Source organism: Rosa chinensis, chromosome 1 (genome assembly GCF_002994745.2).
Source record: "Rosa chinensis cultivar Old Blush chromosome 1, RchiOBHm-V2, whole genome shotgun sequence".
Taxonomy (NCBI): domain Eukaryota; kingdom Viridiplantae; phylum Streptophyta; class Magnoliopsida; order Rosales; family Rosaceae; genus Rosa; species Rosa chinensis.
The window spans coordinates 27811877-27833362 of NC_037088.1; the positions used below are offsets into that span (position 1 = coordinate 27811877).

At 37.3% G+C, this 21486-nt stretch overlaps 2 protein-coding genes and 1 long non-coding RNA gene across 15 annotated transcripts; 2 read left to right on the forward strand and 1 right to left on the reverse strand.

The window, feature by feature from the left end:
* Window positions 1–1457: 1457 nt before the first annotated feature.
* Window positions 1458–6239, forward strand: LOC112192504 (leucine--tRNA ligase, cytoplasmic). 3 transcript variants are annotated; one of them, XM_024332261.2, is made up of 4 exons: window positions 1460–1602; window positions 1809–1883; window positions 1963–5244; window positions 5806–6239. In XM_024332261.2, coding segments are annotated over exons 2-4 (3333 nt in total). In that variant the 5' UTR covers window positions 1460–1602; window positions 1809–1833; the 3' UTR covers window positions 5807–6239. The 3 variants fall into 3 exon arrangements, with proteins under 3 accessions (XP_024188045.1, XP_024188029.1, XP_024188036.1); XM_024332268.2 differs by having other exon boundaries at window positions 1473–1602; window positions 1802–1883; XM_024332277.2 differs by lacking the exon at window positions 1809–1883 and having other exon boundaries at window positions 1458–1602.
* A 4834-nt stretch (window positions 6240–11073) lies between these two features.
* Window positions 11074–12046, forward strand: LOC112181715. The gene is made up of 3 exons (XR_002929072.2): window positions 11074–11149; window positions 11692–11761; window positions 11853–12046. It is a non-coding gene; the product is annotated as an uncharacterized LOC112181715 (long non-coding RNA).
* A 2946-nt stretch (window positions 12047–14992) lies between these two features.
* Window positions 14993–20135, reverse strand: LOC112182376 (phosphoenolpyruvate carboxylase 4). Of its 11 annotated transcripts, none has more exons than XR_002929420.2 (5): window positions 19729–20135; window positions 18850–19013; window positions 17240–17295; window positions 16242–16299; window positions 14993–15316 (listed from the first exon to the last, which is right to left on the reverse strand). XR_002929420.2 is itself a non-coding variant. In XM_024320865.2 (4 exons), exons 1-4 carry the CDS (start codon window positions 19732–19734, stop codon window positions 15314–15316), a joined length of 231 nt encoding a protein of 76 aa, XP_024176633.1. In that variant the 5' UTR covers window positions 19735–20135; the 3' UTR covers window positions 14993–15313. The 11 variants fall into 11 exon arrangements, 1 of the variants encoding a protein (XP_024176633.1); XR_002929421.2 differs by having other exon boundaries at window positions 17215–17295; XR_002929418.2 differs by having other exon boundaries at window positions 18821–19013.
* Window positions 20136–21486: the final 1351 nt, after the last annotated feature.

Here is a 21486-nt window from a genome sequence, read left to right on the forward strand (position 1 = left end):
TAAAATCTTGATAAATTAATGCTCAATAAATTTAGGTCAGTGTATTAAAATAAGGATAATTACATCGCAAGAAAAACTTTCGAGGAACGCATTATGACCCTGTTTGGGATTGCTTTGCTTTAAAAAAAATCAGTTTTTGTTCAAAATTTTAAGTTTTATTGTGTTTGGTAAATAACTAAATAAATAACAACTTTAATTGAAAGTTATAGGTCACTGGCAGCAGATTTTAGAAGCAGCCCAGAGGTTGCTTTTAGAAGCTGTTGTGGATCAAAACATGCTCTGCAGTTGTTTTATGTACTGATAGCACTTTGAAAAATATTATTTACCAAACACAAAATTGTTTTAATTCACAGCTGATTATTCTCACAACATAGCAGCAGCAGTTTTTTTTTAAAGTCACAGCAATCTCAAACTAGCCCTATATGCGCTTGTTGTATGCAAGAGGGAGTATCTTCCACCCGATGGCCGCACCAACTCTCTTTCAGAAATAATAATAATAAGGGTTAAATACTGCTTACTCCCTATACTTATAGGGTTTCATCGTTTCAGTCCCTGACCTTTGAATTTCACCTAAAAAGTCCTTGAACTCCCAATTTCCTCCTAATTAGTCCTTGCCGTCAAAAACTCTGTTATCTTCCCCTATAAAAGTATATTATACCCTCAATTACTTCCAAAAAAAAAAAAATTATCTTCCTCTATTTTTTTATTTTCTTTATTTTTTTCTTTTTTTACCTCTTCTTCTTCCGGCTTTCTTGCATCCTTTTGTTCATCTCCTCATCAAGATGGTTCCAATCCACACACCTTCAAGAGGTGAAATGAAAAAAGAAATAAAAGAGAGAGAAAAATAAATAAATAAAAGTGAGGGCATAATAGACATTTTTGGCAAATTTAACAAAAAATTTTGACGGCAGGGACCAATTGGGAGAAAATTGAGAGTTCAGGGACTTTTTAGGTGAAATTTGAAGGTCAGGGACTGAAACGATGAAACTCTATAAGTATAGGGATTAAACAGTATTTAATCCTAATAATAATAATAACATTAATAAATGCATAAGAAGATAATTAAAAAAAAAAAAAAAAATCTACTGGCTATTTGATTTTCATTGTTTAGCAAGAATAATTCACGGTTACTACTATTTGAAAAATCTTTTTTTTTTTTAGAACATTTGGTAGAGCACAACTAGAATCTAGATCATAATACCCTTTCAATCAACTCTTCATTAGGAACATAATGCAACTAAAAATGTAAACATAAGTAGGTTTTCTAAATTAGACCAAGTTCTGTGATTTCCCCTAAAATAATAATTTTCGCAGTCCAAATAAATATTAATTTGTAGCTGTTTTACTGTATGCTCCTACGTGAAAATGAGGATCCCAATAGGTTTTTTTTTTTTCATAAATAAATACTAAATAGGAAACTCGAGTATAAACCTATAAATAAAAAAAAGAAAATCAAATAGTCGTAATACCTATAAACCCTCGAAAGCCCTTTTCTCTCAAAACCTCGAAGAGCATTTTTCGTCTCAGCCGAAAAGTTCTTGAACCTTTGAAACCGAAGCCTATTAGCCCTCGTCGCAGTTCTCTTCTGTTCTTCAAATTCGGGTAGGTTTTTACTTTTCAATCTTTTACTTGTCAATTTCTGGGATGAATTCAATGTAAATGTTCTATAAATGTATTATTCGAAAATTGAATTAGTTAGATGAAGGAAACGAGTGTGTTTTCAATTAGGTAAATGAGCCAGCGTTGTTGGTTGGTCCAGTTAGTTCTAGTTCTAGTGCTCTAATGTTAATACTGGTCCTAGTTTACAGTTACACTAGTGCAGTGCTGCTGCTAATGAGAGTAAAGTGGACGACAAAGCTCCACTGTCGCAGTTTGTTTAAAAGGTTGTGAATTTTTTTGTATTGATAAACGAGATTTGTATGGAATAGCTGTTTTCTTATGGAAAACAATTGTTGTTTGCAGGTACTTTTTTAGTAGTAGTACTGAGATGGCGGAGGAAGGCGGCAAGAGCTTTGCCAGGAGAGACCATCTCCTAGAGATTGAGGCAAAGGCTCGAAGCTGGTGGGAAGACAAACAAGTTTTCAGGGCCCAGTCTCGTGCAGAGCCGCCCGGCCCAGGGGAGAAGTTCTTTGGAAACTTCCCCTTCCCTTATATGAACGGTTATCTGCATCTCGGACATGCCTTCTCACTGTCGAAGCTGGAGTTTGCTGCAGCCTATCATCGATTGAGAGGCGCAAATGTCCTCTTGCCTTTTGCTTTTCACTGTACTGGCATGCCCATCAAAGCCTCTGCCGATAAGCTTGTTAGGGAGATTCAACAGTTTGGAGAACCTCCTGTTTTTCCCAAACAAGTGGAGAAAGGGAACGAGGAAGTGGAAGTGGAAGCAGAGGATGTCAATGCAGGCGAACCTCCAGCCAAGCATAAGGGAAAGAAGTCAAAGGCTGCATCAAAATCAAGCGGCGAAGTGTACCAATGGGAAATTATGCAGAGCTTTGGCCTCTCCGACAGTGACATATCCAAATTTCAGGACCCTTATAAGTGGTTGACTTATTTTCCCCCATTGGCTGTGGAGGACCTCAAGGCTTTTGGCCTGGGCTGTGACTGGAGACGTTCCTTTATTACTACAGACATGAACCCTTTTTTCGACGGCTTTGTGAGGTGGCAGGTTAGGAAACTGAAATCCATGGGTAAGATTGTCAAAGATCTCCGTTACACGATATACTCTCCGATGGATGGGCAACCCTGTGCAGATCATGATAGGTCCAGTGGTGAAGGAGTTCAGCCCCAAGAATATACTGTCATCAAAATGGAACTGATGGCACCTTTTCCTTCTAAATTGGGAGTGTTGGAGGGGAGGAAAGTGTTCCTTGCTGCAGCAACACTGAGACCTGAGACCATGTATGGACAAACAAATGCATGGGTATTGCCTGATGGTAAGTATGGTGCATATGAAGTCAATGAAACAGATGTGTTCATTCTTACACAGAGAGCAGCACGTAATCTTGCTTATCAAAAGTACTCTAGGGTCCCAGAGAAACCTACTTGCTTGGTTGAACTGACTGGTTACGATTTGATTGGCCTTCCATTGAAGTCGCCACTAGCAGTGAATCAGATTATTTATGCTCTTCCTATGTTGACTGTCCTAACAGACAAAGGTACTGGGATTGTGACCAGTGTACCTACTGATTCTCCGGATGACTATATGGCCTTGCATGACTTGAAATCAAAACCTGCTTTTAGGGCAAAATTTGGTGTGAAAGATGAGTGGGTACTGCCCTTTGAGATTATCCCAATCATCGATATTCCAGGATATGGAAATAAGGCTGCGGAAAAGGTCTGTGCAGATCTCAAGATCAAAAGCCAGAATGAGAAAGAGAAGCTAGCAGAAGCCAAGAGGTTGACATACTTGAAAGGATTCAATGAAGGAACACTGATTGTGGGGGAATTTAAGGGAAGGAAAGTCCAGGAGGTTAAACCCTTGATAAGGAGCAAGCTTATAGAGGCAGGGGAGGCAATATCATATAGTGAACCTGAGAAGCGGGTACTATCACGATCAGGTGATGAATGTGTTGTGGCGCTTACAGATCAATGGTACATCACTTATGGGGAAACTGAATGGAAAAAATTGGCTGAGGAGTGCTTGTCCGGCATGAATTTGTATTCTGATGAGACACGGCATGGATTTGAACACACATTGAGCTGGTTGAATCAGTGGGCTTGTTCACGATCTTTTGGTCTTGGGACTCGCATCCCCTGGGATGAAGAATTCTTAGTTGAGTCATTGTCTGATTCAACTATTTACATGGCTTATTACACCATTGCTCACTTCCTACACAACGGAGACATGTATGGTTCCAGCAAATCTGCAATTAAACCTGAACAAATGACTGATGAGGTCTGGGATTTTATTTTCTGTGACGGCCCATATCCTAAATCATCCGACATCTCATCATCAATTCTGAGTGAGATGAAGCAGGAGTTTGAATATTGGTATCCTTTTGATCTTCGGGTGTCTGGCAAGGATCTAATACAAAATCATTTAACCTTCTGCATCTACAACCATACAGCTATTATGTCCAAGAAGCACTGGCCTCGTGGTTTCAGATGCAATGGGCACATAATGCTCAATGCTCAGAAAATGTCCAAGTCCACAGGAAACTTTAGGACAATTCGCCAGGCAATTGTGGAATTTTCAGCTGATGCCACTCGCTTTTCTTTGGCTGATGCTGGAGATGGTGTTGATGATGCAAATTTTGCATTTGACACTGCCAATGCTGCAATCCTGCGGCTCACTAAAGAGATCTCATGGATGGAAGAAGTTTTAGGTGCAAACTCTTCTTTGAGACCAGGACCCCCAACTACTTATGCTGACAGGGTCTTTGCGAATGAGATAAATATTGCTGTGAACAGGACTGAGCAGAATTACAGCGATTACATGTTCCGAGAAGCCCTCAAGACTGGATTTTATGATCTTCAGGCTGCTAGGGATGAGTATCGGTTTTCATGTGGTGCTGGGGGAATGAATCGTGATTTGGTGTGGCGTTTTATGGATGTGCAGACACGTCTTATTACTCCAATCTGCCCACACTACGGAGAATACGTATGGAGGGAACTTTTGAAGAAGGATGGCTTTGTGGTAAACGCAGGATGGCCTTTGGCTGACGCTCCGGACCTAACCCTCCAGAGTGCCAATAAATATTTGCAGGACTCAATCATTTCAATGAGGAAGCTCCTCCAAAAGCAAGTTTCAAGCTCAAAGAAGGGTAAGAAGGGTACTCCAGTCACAGTGTTGACAGAAGACAACAATCTGACCGGCTTAATCTATGTGAACGAGCACTTTGATGGATGGAAGGCAGAGTGCCTGAAAATCCTCCAAATTAACTTTAACAGAGACAGTCGTACTTTTTCTTCAGACAAGATGATACAAGAAGAGTTGCAAAAAAGTTCTATTGGTCAGTCGAAAGATTTTAGACAAATCCAAAAGCTTTGTATGCCTTTCATGAAGTTCAAGAAGGATGAGGCAATTGCAATTGGGGCTCAGGCCTTGGATTTGAAGCTGCCTTTTGGTGAGATTGAGGTCCTTCAAGAGAACTTGGACTTAATTAAGAGACAACTTGGTCTTCAAGAGGTAGAAATATTGTCTGCTACAAATCCTGATGCACTTTCTAAAGCCGGTTCGCTTGTCAAACTGTTAGAGCAGAATCCTCCAGCACCCGGAAGCCCTACTGCTATCTTCTTGACCTGGTAATTATAATCCTTTTGTTACTGTTACATTCTGCAGTCTTTTTACAGTTATTCATTAGTATTGCATATATTGATAATAAACATTTGTTTTTCAACTCCATATCTTTTCAACCTTTCCTGCTGATATACATATATGTTCTATATGGTTGCATAAAGAGTAATGTCGCCGTTGATTTGTATTTTTGTGTATCTACCGACTTTGTATATAGACATTTGATTGTATAATATGTAGTGTTTGTGTGTTTTGAGCTCTGTATTGGTCCGCTTGAATTATATTGTAATATTAAAAAATTGATCTGTTCTAAGTTCTGGAATTGTCAACTGGAAGCAGTTTGTTTTACTCATCTCATACTTATGATGTGGTCCCTGATGTTATTCAGAAGTAGTCATTCCTGGTTTCTTTGTAGTTCTCTTCACTGTTGCTTTTACTCTCCTGCTTTTTGCTGATAATTGTAAGGATTGTGTTCATTTGTATTTTGGTTGTGCTTTACTTAGTCTTGAATGATTATGGGTCTGCAGTCTTATGTGTATGAAGAACCTCATTTGTGTTTCTTTGTGTAGACCATCAGTAGGTGATAAAGAGCTTCATAATAGTTGATAAACAATTTTGCGGAACTGGAAGATGATATTCTTGTACTCTGGTGAGGAATGAAGTGCATATATTACTGTCCCCACTGTTGGTTCAACGAAGTGGATAATTGATGGACTGGGTGAGAGTCTTTGAGAGTGTGATGCGCTATATTTGAATTTTTAAATATTGGGTTAATTCCCGTTTTGACTTTTGAACTATGTAGTTTTGTTCTAGTGCAGCATCTTACTGACAGCTAAGTTTGTTTAGATTTATTCAACATCTGGCTTTGTTATCTTATCGACAGTATTCTACTTTTCAACCAAAACAACAGTTATATATTTCAAGAATATTACTCCTTGTCAACAAGTTTGATTGGATCCAAAGTATACAGAAAGGTGAGTGTAGATCCTTTCTTTTTGTGTTTTTTGGTTGCCTGGTGTTGTATGGGATCCCATATTCAGCTGAAGCAATGACATATATGTCATCCTATTTGAAACTCAAACAATTTCTCATGAGAGATTTACTCCAGGGAAGAATTATCCGCCTAGATGCACCATCCCTGTAAATTATGACCAGGAATGGCATGGCATAGTGCCTTAATCTCCCTTTCTGTTTTTTAACCTTTGTTGCTGATATTTCTGTGTTTTTCTTTTTTCTTTTTTCTTCGGGCGTGATCATCAAGTTATGTATTGGATAAGAGTATGGTGGGAGGCTTTGTTGATTTTTCTTGTTTCACTTGATTAGAAAGACAGAAAAGCATGACCTTATCACAAAGACAACGGGAAACCAAGGAGGATAAGCTTAAGGTTGAGAGTTGATGCTTTTGGGTCTGCTGATAAATGAAACCACAGAAAAGCTTAAAAAAGAAATTTACTTGTCAATTTTTTAATGCATTTCGATAATATGGTGTGGTGGTTGTGGGTTGTCCCTGTTTCTTGTGGTAGCTGATAGATCTATAAGTCGGGTTTGTTGCTTGTTTAGTGAATACTGAATATGAAGGAATGTCATTTTGTAGATCATGGATGTCTAACTTATGTTTACAAGTGGGATTTGTTTGGTGCGCGTTTAGTTAGCCATCAAGTTAACATCTACTGCAGCTTCCACTTCAATCTTGAGTAGGCCAAGTAAGATTTCGGAGTGATCTAATGCATGATATAGATATTGAGCCCCTAAATTTAGTAAGGAATTTGCATGATTCAGAAGCCTATCCACATCACGAACAAACACCTGAGCACAGTAGTCTCTCCTTACTCTTGTTCCAAGACATCATTCCAGCTGTGTATATGGCATTCATTCTTCCCGGTGCTTCCTCATTCCAGCTGTGTATATGGCATTCGTTCTTCCCGGTGCTTCCTCATAATACCCCGTTGGCGCATCCATCATTGTGAAATCCATTGTTATGTCATAGACTTGGCAACTTCAAATGCCAATTGGCATAGGCTGTCGTACTTGACATCACTACCAACTGTAGTGCACTCCTGTCCTTCCTAACATCCATGAGATTTTCATCCTTATTCACCTTGCTGTCATAGGTAACATGGTATGATTCCAATGCGGGTAATAGGTGTCAGATTTGCTGGATTCATGACTGTGTCCTCCTGCCCCAATGGTTTGAGTGAGCTCTCCAAATGAGACAGATGTGGCCAGGCCGAACACTATGAACTTGAATGGTGAGATCTGGTCTAGAGAGAGCGGATGATAACGTGTATAGGTTCAAGTTCTTTGCTTTTGAGGTTTGCCCAGTTCTTCTAGTTAGAACTGAAGAGCAGCCCAATGGCCGTTGCATTAAGCTCTTGATCTGCAAGTTTTGTCTCATTTTCATTTCCAATTCCTTTTTGTTCGTTTAAAAATTAAAAATATATTATTCTGCCTTTTCCTTTCTGATATCTGCTTGTTGGTACAGCCGAACGGCTCGTCTATTGTAGTGGCGCAGATGACAAGTTTGACGCTCACTTAATTTGAACCAAGCAGCCTCTCTATATAATTGTAGATGTACATTTTATTGGAGGATAGTTTCTCTAAGTATCCTGCTTTAATATTGGAAACACCTCAGGGATCAAAGACATTTAGACACACTATTAGGGTCCTTGAAGAAAATTCTAGCTATCATCAAGTTTCTTAACGACAATGTGAGATTGCATGCTTACTATCAATTAATTCTTGCATGAAGATCCAGGGCAAGTTCTGACTTTAACTGATTCATAACTCCTGTACCTTGTATAACTTGGAAACAGCAAGACAAGATTCCATTTTTACCTTGATCAATGGATATATGTTAAATTAGTAGCCTTCCATCTTTTAATGTAGCACAATATTATTCTATTCTTATAGGGTGTAAAAACAAGTTGATATTAGGTAGTTTAGAGTCGACTGACTACATTATGCATGTATAAGACTGAGCCTGAACTGACTTGACCCCCTAATATGTAGGTTGCAAAAGTTCCATAGGGTTCATGAGCTGGCTAGCTTTCCTCTGGAATAAAGCTTATGACTTTAAATCTGTTTAGTGCAGTATCTGATTAAATGCCTCAGGCTTGAATTGATTGAGGCAATCTAGGCAATCTAATACTTGAAAAGTATCTATGGGCCAAAAAGTTTGCCTTATGTGGCGGCTTTCCTCTGTGAGAAAGGGTTCTTGAATCCCACTTGGTAAACAAAATAGTTCTCAGCACATTTCTTGTACAAAAGTGGCCCTTCCATATAAAAAGGAGTAGGCTGCAATGAACCAACACATTTGTAGACTAAAAGGGCCCCACTGACGTGGCCTCTTCTCCTCCACAGAAACTGGCGAAATTTTGTTGACTGTTAACCTTCTGTTAACTGTAAATTCCGTGCTGTCATGGTAAAAGGATAAGGGGTTTCTGGTATATTGGCATCTGGGATGTGAGGGTTACAGCCTTGGCTCGACATTTATCTGGTTTGGCAGCTTAGTCATCAAAGCCACGGAGAAGCGAGGACTTGGATGATCCTGGAGCTCCGCCGCATCAACCAGCCCATTACGGCCCTGCTGTAATTTCTTTCTACTTCTGGTCTTTCGTTTCCTTCACTTTTCCGTTACTCGATGTGTACATTTGTGATTCTAGTTGAAGCAGTTTATAACCCAAATTGCAGTTGAAGCAGTTTCAAATTTATCTTAATTAGTTTCTGGGAGGAGCGTTAATCTTTTCGGTTCGGTTTATATTCATCGGATGTTCACCTCTTTATTTGAATATTTGATGGTTTGAACTGAATTAAAAATGATATCTTTTCCCAATTGGATTCAAATATATTTTCCTTTGATCCATTTCGGAGATAGTGGGAATAAAGTTTAGCTTTAACTTATGAGCTTCTTGATTCTGTGCAAATTGAAGCTTCTTGGTTCTTATCACTTGTGGGCTCTAACTTCCCAACAAAAAGTGGAGATACTCATAGTTATTACTTCCAGTTTATGTAGTTTAGATGGTTGGATTATGGTTAATTGGATGATGTTTGTATTTGTGCTGTTATTGTTTTTATGTTAAGAGATAACAAGCGATTTGGTTTTGTTGTTGACGGGGGGTTAGAGGAAAGAAAGAAAAATAAAAGAGGAGAGAGGGGGAGAATGAAGAAGAGAGGGAAGTAATAGAGAGTTGTTGAGAAGAAACAGAGAGAGGAGAAGGAGGGAGAGAGGGACAAAGTTTGGTATTTGAGGGCTTGCACGTTTTGGGTGAACTTCTTCATTGGAAGAAGTTGATCTTGGAATACTGCAATTGAACAAGTGAGAATTTAATCTTGGCCGGTGATGGGTTGTGCCGTGGGATTAAGATTAGGTGAAGAGGATGTCTGTCAAAGGCTTGGTGTTAGCCCCTTAGTGCCGCGGTATGCTTAGGCATGGCATGAGCCTTGCGCCATGTCGAGGCAAGGCACACACATGCTAGCTGGGAGCATGTGCAAGCATAAACGCAAGGCAGATCCGTAGCCTCGCTAAGCACTGACGGAAGGGCAGCAGGCAAGGGGGCTAAGCAGCAAGAGGGGGCTGGCAGCAAGTGTGAGCAATTGTGAACAAGTGTGAACAAGTGTGGACGCAAGATGGCAGCAAGTTGTGGGCAGCAACTTGGCAGCAACTAGGCCACAACTAGGGCAGCGAGTTGGCAGCAACAAGGCCATAACTAGGGCAGCAAGTTCGCGGCAAGTTGGCCACAAGTTGAAGCACGAGTTGGCACCGAGTTGGCAACAAGTTGCAGCCATGTGAATGGCGACACATAGCTCGCAAGTGGAAGGTTGCCAAGCACATTTGTTGTACTATATAAACCCAACTCATGGGGTTGTCATGGGGTGAGACCTTTGGGGGAAAGGTTAGTCTCTTGGTGTGTTAGACCTTTGAGGGAAAGGTTAAACACTTGGGTTAGAGACCTAAGGAAATAAGTGAGGATACTTAGAGGAAGTACCCACTTAGGGAGTAGCTAGGCAGATTGAGTGTGTAGGATCACTAAGGCTGTAAGCACTCGTGATAGTTGCTAGGCAAATTGGGCATGTTGGATTGCCAAGGCTGAAAGCACTATTGTACTCTTGTAAATTCCTTTAGTTGAGTTAAAGGTTGGGAAGAGGGCTTCCCGTAAACACTTGTGTCATGATTGTGTGTGTGTATGCTTGTATACTCGTTGCTATTTACTTGATAGTTCCGCTGCGTACTCTAGCAAGCGAGTGAGAGGGGTAGGCTGGTCGAGTAGAGCGGGCTACTCGGCGCCATCACAAGGGAAAAAGTTTGGGGATAAACTACACCCGTGTGACACTTGGCAACTTGAGCTTTCCTGTTTTTACTTAGGACTGTGAGTGGTTTCTATCTTTTCTCTGAAGTGGTGTACTTGTTATTATGTTCTTGTTGATAATACTTTGAGTTTCAGTATAACAAGGTATTGCTGCCCCCTTAAGTACCTAGAATACCATCATGTTAGTATTATCAGCTTGCTAGTTGCTGATGGAAAGAGCTATAAACTGATATGTCCTCATCACTTTGTTCTTTTCTCCTCTATATTGAATGAAGTAGCCTGAACTTTTTTTTTTTTCTTTCAGGGCTGGACTCTTTTACAAGATACTCTTTTTTCAATTGTAAAGACAAGCAAATATTGCTCACACTTTCTTGTTGTCTAAACATCACTCAGTCCTTGGCTGTTTAATCTTAGGCTATAACTTTAATTTCAGTTTTGTTTAGGTGGTGCACTCTGTATACTAACTTCTTTATGCTAATTTGTGTTTTCAATATGGCTAATTCTATCTAATCGGATCATTTTCTTATGACAACACAATTGAAGTATGGTCATGGCTCTAGCTGGGAATAAAGCAGATCTGGTAGAGTGAAGGAAAGTGGCATCAGAGGTAATTATCATTTCTGTTTCTTTATCTTGCTTACTGGTTGACTTTTATACAGCTCTTGATTGTTTGTGTCAAATTTTTTTGATCTTGATTCATCAATGATCAAGCAATCTAATATGAAAATAATTCTATTGATATGCTTAGTTTCATTCGTTGCATAGTAATGTTTGTGTTTCTATTGATGTTGGACAATAGTTTACGGTCTCATTCTTATGGTAATTGCCCCTGCATCATGAATCTGATTTAACCATGATTTTTTCCTGGTAATTGTGGCTTGAAGGATAATTGTGTCTAGTGTATGTTTTCTTTTATTTCCCTCTCTAGGTCAATTTTTTATTCTAAGATGTCTTGGCTCCTCGGATGAGATTGTGATAAAAATCTACAGGAAAAATTGCATGAACAATGGTTATGTTCATCAGCAACTGTTTAATTCTGTGAAATTTATGTATTTCATAAATAAAGGAAGTTGAAGAAGAAAATGAGACTTCAATTACTATTTGTTGAATTGAATACCAATTGATTATGTTGTCTGCTTTCAAAAACAGTTGATTAAATTGAAAGGACATATACAAAAAGCTGGATAAACTTCCAGGCTGAAGATGATAAAAGACTTTGGTAGACTTTCTGATCTAATCTGATTGAAATTTAGACTGTTTGTTATATGAGAAAATGCATATTTTTCATACGAAACCTGTTGCTCTTGCAGTAGGCACAAGCAAACACACTAAAGTAATTGGTACGTGAAGTAGAACGAGGAAGATCCTTGTAAAAGTTTGAACCCTATGTAGTAGAGAAAGATAACTACCTTGTAAAACTCAATTATCTTGTAAACTTTCGTAGAAGCTTCATTCCTTTTATAACATTTATGAGAAAAATTAAAATGTATCATTCCCTTTCATACAAGCTTTATTCCCTTTTTGTATAGCTTTTATCCAAAAAACATTGGCATGCATTTTTTTTTCCCGAATCAGTCATTGTCATTGAAATAATTGGGCCACAACGGCGTATGGCATATGCTTCCACTGCTACAGTGACATGTGAAGTGGATAGGAAAATGAAGAGAAGTGGTGGAAGCTATTATAGGGTGGTAGATTTTTGAATTTGCATACCAAATTTTGTTTATTCATAAATATCACTTGCGCAATTCAAAAAAATGTCAGACAAAATGGTAAACTCTTTATACACTTATCCCTAAGGGGAGCTATACCAGGAGGAGATAAACTTTTAGAAAGTTTTACATTAGTTTATATAGCCCATTCCCACGAGAGTGTAAGAGCTGAAAGATCAAAAAAATAAATTGCGAATGACCAGTTATGAGCATATTAGTTTTATGTGGTCCTAGGGCTTAGAGTTGACCTAGTAGATCGAGACCCAAACGACGACGAAAATAGCTGAAATTTTGACCATAACCGTTTCTTCTTATCATGATAACATCCAACTGCCAGTTTTGATAAATTATATTTCCTCCACCATGTTGCTCTTAGAATGTATAATTTTGTGATAAACCTAATAAACAAGGTAGACCCCATTACTAGGCATATGAGGATTTGGGAGATCCAAAATTCTATAACTGAAAATCGATAAACTTGAGATTACCCATCTATTTACAACGTATTAATAGGTCTTCTGTACAAAAATTAACAGGATCCATAGTCATTTCGACATCAAACAAAGCGATCAACTCTTTATATACTTATATTTCCCTAAGGGGAGCTATACCAGGAGGAGATAAACTTTCAGAAGTGTTTACATTAGTTTATATAGCTTATATCAACGAGAGTGTGAGAGCTGACAGATCGGAAAAAATAAATTGCGAAGGACCGGCTATAAGCATATTAGTTTTATGTGGTATTTTGGATTCAGAGTTAACGCAGTAGATCGAGACCCAAATGACGACGAAAATAGCTGAAATTTTGACCATAACTATATCTTCTTATCATGATAACATCCAAAGGTCAATTTTGATAAATTATACTTCCTCCACCATGTTGCTCTTGGAAGGTATAATTTTGTAATACACCTAATAAACAAAGTTAGATCACATTACTATGCATATAAGGATTTTGTGCGATCTAAAAATTCATAACTGAAAATCGGTAAATTTGAGATTACCTATCTATTTACAGCGTATTAATAAGTATTGTGTACAAAAATTAACCTGATCCGCCGTCATTTCGATATCAAACAAAGCGGTCAACTTTTTATACACTTATACTTCCCTAAGGACAGCTATACCAGAAGGAGATAAACTTTTAGAAGTGTTTACATTAGTTTATATAGCTTATACCCACGAGAGTGTGAGAGCTGACAGATCAAAAAAATAAATTGCAAAGGACCGGTTATGAGCATATTAGTTTTTATGTGGTATTTAAGGTTTAGAGTTGACCCAATAGATCGAGACCCAAACGACAATGAAAATAACTGAAATTTTCACCATATCCATATCTTCTTATCATGATAACATCCAATGACCAATTTTGATAAATTATATTTCCTCCACCATGTTGCTCTTGGAATGTATAATTTTGTAATACGCCTAAGAAATAAGTTAGACCACATTACTAGGCATATAAGGATGTTTTGCAATCTAAAAATTCGTAATTGGAAATTGGTAAATTTGAGATTACCCGTCTATTTATAGTGTATTAATAGGTACTGTATAAAAAAATTAACCCGATCCGCCGTCAATTCGACATCAAACAGAGAGGTCAACTCTTTATACACTTATACTTCCCTAAGGAAAGCTATACCAGGACGAGATAAACTTGTAGAAATTTTTACATTAGTTTATATATCCCATACCCACGACAGTGTGAGAGTTGATAGATCGACAAAATAAATTGCGAAGGACCGGTTATGAGCATATTAGTTTTATGTGATATTTAGGGTTTATAGTTGACCCAGTAGATCGAGACCTAAAGGATGACTAAAATAGCTGAAATTTTGACCATAACCATATATTCTTATCATGATAATATCCAACGGCTAATTTTGATAAATTATATTTTCTTCACCATATTGTTCTTGGAAGATATAATTTTGTAATACACCTAATAAACAAGTTAGACCACATTACTAGGCATATAAGAATTTTGTGCGGTCTAAAAATTCGTAACTGGAAATCGGTAAATTTGTGATTACCCATATATTTATAGCGTATCAATAAGTACTGTGTAAAAAACTTAACCCGATCTGCCGTCAATTCGACATCAAACAAAGCGGTCAACTCTTTATACACTTATACTTCCCTAAAAGGAGCTATACCAGGACGAGATAAGCTTCTAGAAATTTTTACATTAGTTTATATATCTCATACCCATGAGAGTGTGAGAGCTGACAGATCGAAAAAATAAATTGCGAAGGACCGACTATAAGCATATTAGTTTTATGTGGTATTTAGGGTTCAGAGTCAACCCAATAGATCAAGACTCAAACGACCATGAAAATAACTGAAATTTTGACCATAACCATATCTTCTTATCATGCAAAGGTTGATTTTGATAAATTATATTTCCTCCAATGTTGCTCATGGAAGATATAATTTTGTAATATACCTAATATATAAGTTATACCACATCACTAGGCATATGAGGATTTTGCCGACATCTGAGCTATTTATTATGATTTTTAGAAGTTTCAGAATTTTAAAAGTTATTTATGTATAATATTCTCAAAAATATATAAATAATTTATTAGAATTTTTTTTTTCAAAAAATGTGGCCTGGAGCGTCTGCTCTGCACCTTTTGATCTGAGTTGTTAATAGAAATTACTAGCAATGGTGCCCACGCTTTGCTGCGGGATGTGAAACATAACCATAATGTCTTTTCCTACTTAAACTTAAAAGGTGAGTATAAATGATAGAACTGTTTTCATTACTGCAGATCTAAAACAAAGGATGATCTTATCATAGTGGAGTGTTCAAAAAATAGGCTATCCAAGGTTTACTTATTTACAGTTGTTGCTGGAATATTTTCCAAAAAGTAGTTGTTCTAGTTGGTCTAGGTGTATATAAACAAAACGTGTTAGCCTATCAAAAAATTGCTTGCTTCAGTAATATCTAAACAAAAATCCAAGAATTGCAATGACATGCTGCTTCAGTCAGTTTTCTGCTTGTTGGGTTGAGCACCGTATGTGATGACATTGCTGGTTCAATGTTAGCTTCCCTATCACTGTGAAAAAATAAAACACAGTTACTGTTTTTTTTCAATGCACAATAGGAAGGTAGAAGGGTAAACTGAGGGTTTGATCAAAGAAGCCAAGAGGGGATATATAATTGGAGAAAAAGAAAAAGAAGTCCGTAAGTTCTAGGAAAGATTAACATTAATGATCATCAATCAAGTTCCTTAGGAATACATAAGAATCAATAAGTTTTTAAGAACGACCAAGCAAAAGTATGTAGATTGAATTCCTTCATTGTAAAACAGGAGGAAACACACGATAAGAAGAGATTATCAAAAACAAAAAACAAAAGAAATATGAAAAAAGAGCAAATGAGTCAATGTAAAAGATGCGAAATAAAGTTGCATCAGCATGAAGATCTTTATCTTACCACAGGGAAAGCACTAATTCAATAGTAAGGACACAGTTTAGAAATCTTAGAATGTATTGCCATACATTCAAACATACATTACCAAATACGTTGTACTTTAATATTATAATCTATCACTTAAAAATGTATTGTAGAAGCTTGTTGTCCTCACAATTAATAGAAGATCAAAGCTGTAGATTGATAGAAAACAACATTCATACACAGAAACCAGAGATTCATATATCTGCTATTGGATTACATAATCAAACTCCTTCCAGGATTTCTTCTCCTTTGTTTCTTTACAAAAAATTAAGAATTTATGATCTTGGTACTTCAATGTCAGAAGCAGAGACTGAAACTAAAAACCCAATAGCAAATGAAGTTTCTAATGCTAATCAATCAAATCCAAGCTAACTAATTTTCATTAGCAGAGCAATACCATCACAATACAGATTCTAGTGCATGTCTCATCAATCAAAAGCACCTAATGCAGCTATATGCAGTCTACGCACTTGTACCATTAAGAAGAATCAAAATCTAAAGAAATAAATGGAAGGGGTATATACCTGAAGATTAAGTGATTGATATAAAACTGCAAGTTCTTTGATCCTTACTGAAACAACCCTGTGCAAATATATTGCAAATTAATCAAATTGCAAGGGCTAGAAATAAGCAAAAGGCTAAAAATGTTAATCACCAAATGATAAACTGAAATTTGTAATAAAAAATAGTCTATACAGAAGAAAATTTCATGTATCACTCAAATAAGGCATGATAGTGAATTGAAACAATTTAAGTATGCTCATTGACACATGTACGTCTACAATACCGATTTCTAATTTCCAACTCCCTCATTTTCACTGAGTCATATTTCAAACAGTCAAGCTATAAACAAAGATAGCACTTATTCGATTTATCCCCTAGCCATAAGCACAGAAAATATAAATACAAATACATGCATACCGATACAAAAGAGAAATATAAAATAACAAGGACTCGCCAGAAAGATACAATCTTCTGGTGCCTAATGAGATTATCCAGTTGAGATTCACCTCCTTAAAAGTTACTAAACACAATAAAACAAACAAATGAAAATGGAAATCCGAAGCAAAGTTAAGAAGCTTGGCACAGGAAGAAGACAGCTAAACCCAAAAAGAAACTGAAGAAACAAAGCCTACACAATACTTTTGCTGATATGAAGGAGCTAGCAGACCTCATATTCCTTTTTTAATAAGGTTCCTTATAGGTCAGGACATATGCGAAGAATAGTTAGCCAGCAAAGGCTTATTCCAGAATAAGAATATTCTAAGTCTCTGTATTAATTAGTTACGCTCAGGCGATATGCATGGCTATATGCATGTAGTCCTAAGTAAGCATATTAGATCAACATTATTTTGAAAAGACAACAATGGCAAACGTTCAAAAGAAAACTTGGGGGAAAAATACCAACTTTAGAAGATACTGACCAAATAATTTCCTCAACCCCTAGTAAACCAGATAATGAGATACATGTTTAAAACTCTTGAGTAGAAAATCTACCATTGCTTGAAAGAACAAATATTACTTGGGATGAGAAGAAAGTGCATCTGGTGATTGCTTCTTCATTCCAACAAACAAACTCTGTCACAACAGTAACAAATATGGCTGATTTGTCGCAAGGTAAACACAGCAAATAATAAGCAAATAGACAACTACTTCAAAATTCTCACATTCTCATACTTTAAACCAAAAAAATCTCCTTCTCATAATGTAAAACATTGAACTTGCATATGAAGACAGTAATTGAAAGCATGTTTAATTATATATGTACAGTAATTCAAACTTAAAATATTTTGAAGAAACTAATAGCAGTCCCAAGACATTTTAGTTTGTTCATGACCAACAGAATCAAATCCACTTTGGAGTACATATTCTATAGCAGCATGACAAAACCAGTACACATTGGTAAAGCTAAATATGTAGTAAAGCACTTCCTATTCTAAACCCTAAGCAATGCGAAATATGAAATACTAAATTAGAAAAGCCAATTCACAACTCACATGCTTTGTTTGAATTCCAAGAACAACAAAAGTACACAAATAAGAAATAAAAACTCAAACAGCTTTGCATAGTCATTGATTACTCTACAGTGCTGCTTCTCTATACAGTCTAAAACATTTTAAAACACTACCTAAATTCCTCTGAGTTGTCAGTACAAAGCAGAGTTTATATGGATTGTTGGACACATGAAGTGACAAAATGAATCTCAAGAAAATGATTTATTGAAAAAAGTTTATGAGTGGCTCACTACTAACTAATATGAACTGAAACAATTTCAGTAGCTATTGCAGAAACCATAACAAAATATCATTAACACTTGTATTAAACCACTGTAATGTGTTTCCAAACATGCCTTCTAACACTATATAAAATCAACAGAACAAACAGAACCATGGAAAATAAAACATAGAAGTTAATCACAAGTTAATCACAACCTCTTCGGTACAACAAACAGAAGTAAAACCCATAACGAATATTGATCTATATATATATATATATATATATATATATATATATATTCAAGAGAAATGGGAACACCAATAATATGCTGACCGAAAGAAATACTTGAACTTTCTATGTGTTCTAAGGATCAAGTAATAATTGCACATGCATCTATTAAAGAGCCAACTCTCTTATCTGTAGCAACCACACATAATCCAGGACCTCCAATTAGTCAATAAGATTGACTATACTCACATAAATAAAAAAACAATGAAAGTTTGACAAAGCATGAAGAGCTGCAACACAAAATGATCCATGATCCCCTCAAAATTTGTTTTAGCATATCAAGTATACCAGCTAATACATCATAAAAAACCAAAAGGCAAAGATTCATGATAATCAAAAATCAAATACAATGCTGAAAATATTCCAGTTACATTCCAAATCAAACAAAACTATGACAATTCAGACAGAAACTCTAAATCAAAAACAACATTGCCTGCCAAAATTCATTCACCAACCATAGACTAACAAATTGACAGATGATGAAGAAAGCGGGAGTTAATTCATAGATTGGGGATTAAGAGTTGCTACTACTGATGATGAAGCAAGCAAGAGTCGATTGGTTGTAAAATATGTCACTAAGAGATATATGAAATTTAACCTTTTTTTTTTCCCAAGTCGTTCAGTGACCTGTGATGAACTTCAGCAATGCCCATCAAATTGAGGTAATGGCTTAAAGCACGAGCGAGAGTGAGTGCCTCCTCTAAGCTCATCTTTGAAATTTCCGACGCTTGCTTCTTCTCCAGCAGCTCCGCCGTGTCCTCCATCCCCGCCAGCCTCATACTACAAGCACTCTAAGCACAAAAATGCCCTGTTTCAATTTTCCTCATCGGCAACCAAACAAGATATTGGAAAACAAGACAAAATCAAAAGCAAACAAGAAGGTACAAAAGCGTGAAAGAAGAAGAAGAAGAGGGAACATATTCTCTTATGCAGAAGACTCATTACTGTAAAGCTAAGATGACAAGAACACCATCTGAACCAACACAATGTCTTCATTGGTAAAATATGGTCAGAATTTCACCGACAGGGAACTTGACTGAAATGCAGGCTACCTAGTACAGTGTTATATTTGGTTTCTCATTGTAGTCTAATTGGGTTATGCTCCCGAAAAATCTAAGTTCAATTGATTTGTAGGTGTGTTGGATTGCCTGAAAAGCCTCTTTGTTATTGCTAGATTATAGCATCCAAGGGCAATGTAGTTGTATGGTGCAATCAATAGCTGAAATTGTGTTGAAAGGCAAACCATGTAGCATAAATGGGGGATGAATAATAATATTAAGCCTTGGTATATGCATCTGAATAAAGGTTAACTAATCTATGCAACTAGAATAAATCCCCGGAATGGAATTCAATAGGGGGGAAACCAGAAAAACCAAATATAATCAATCACCCACAAGCTATGCCCTTTTCTGCAGAATTGAATTCGAAAAGTGAAATATAGATATGAACGTAAATCATTGTAATACATAAAACGAAAAACAATTGGGTACAGTTGAGAAAAGAAACCTGCATCCATTTGGCGGTGTGAGGAAGATGATTTGATTAGGGATTTCACGCCATTCCTAATTCCACCCTCACCAAAAGTTTTGCCTTATTTCGTCCTATATATTTCGCAACATCTGAAACTCGGACTGTCGCTTCCTTTCCAGGTCGCAATTTCGTTTGAACCGCCCTTCTCAAAATGACCTATTTTTCGCAAATTTGTGTTTTCTTCAAAGGGGATTTTTATGTTTTGTAGAAATGAAGGACAACGGAGAAGGGTTTTTAGTCTTGGAACCTTATCTCCTCCTCGATGCAGCTGCCTTCTCCTTCTCCCCTAAAAGCCCCGTGTAACTTCATACTTTACGGTTTGATCTAACTTGTCCTATGCGAGTGGACTCGTTCAGTGTAACGGAAAAGCAGACGGCATCTGTTGGTCTACAAATGTTTTGGTTCATTCCAGACTCTTCCCGTTTTATATATAGTAAATTAGCTCACTTCTTAATCTTATATACCTTAATTATTTATTTATTTTTGGTGAGAGGGAGTGACGAATAAAGATGATGTCTACGAGACATAGACTAATTGTATATGCATTGCATGCATGCATGCATACATACATACATACATACATACATACATACATACATACATATATATAGAGGGACGTTCCAAAGAGGACGTCCGTGAAGTAAGAAAAGTGAGGACGAAATACGTGTCAGCTAGCCAATAGAGTTAATTTTCATGCGGGTCCCACGCTCAAACAAACATCATCTTCTCCGTCTCAGAGATCTCTTACTCCTTCTAGTTTGTTTTTCTAAAGATTGAAACTTGCTCTTGATCCTCATCTTGGTACTCTTGAAAGGAAACAAAGCCGTCAACTGTCATCAAAAAACAAAGCTGTCACGATTCTTAACATGAAGCTCCATATCCCTTTGAACCGTACACAGAACTTGCTTCAAGCTCCACTGAGTCAACTCGTGCTCGATGATAAAGCCATCGCCGGGGTTGACATCAACCTTGAGGAACAACAAGACCAATGGCCTGCTGGCGACCTTGAACTTCTCCACGTCATTCAAGTAGGCCTCGGCGTCCATGAAATCCTTCCACTCGATGAACAAAACCCAGAAAAATAAAAAAACATTAAATTGTCTCTAGGCATGAATTCGAGTATTGATTATCTGGGCATTATTCTTGGCAATTGATTTTTGTTAACTAATTTTGATTTTTGATTGCTAATCTGGGTATTAAGCCTAGCTGGGAGTGGAAGAGATTGACAGAGTCGATGATGTCGACGACTTTGTTTTGGGGAAGACGCGGCCGAGGAGGATGCCATTGACGGCGGAGGTACTCTGTTGTTTTCGATCACCTAAAATAAAAGAACTTTGAATGCTCATCAAAGCAAACAATCTCAGATAACCAATGAATCAGAAATTCAATTTCCCGCAAAACCATCACGAAATTTGAACAAAGAAACTAAAAGAGAGTCAGAAGTCTTGAACAAGAATTTCAGAACAAATCCATCTGGGAGATCCCAAGTTCACAATCCTCCGTCCACCCATGTGAATCCATCACCTGCCTCACCGTGGCGTTGTCGATCTTCTTGACTTGAATCTTCTCCCGAGCAATCACCCAAATTCTTGATCTTCTTCTCTTGGAGACTCGGCGGTGGGGGCAGACTCTCGATCCAAGTGATCGTTCTCCCATTTGCGGTCCTTGCGGCGACGCTCGATGTCGGCGACGAGAGGGTCGAAGGGGCGAGAGGGTCGAAGGGGATGGGATTAT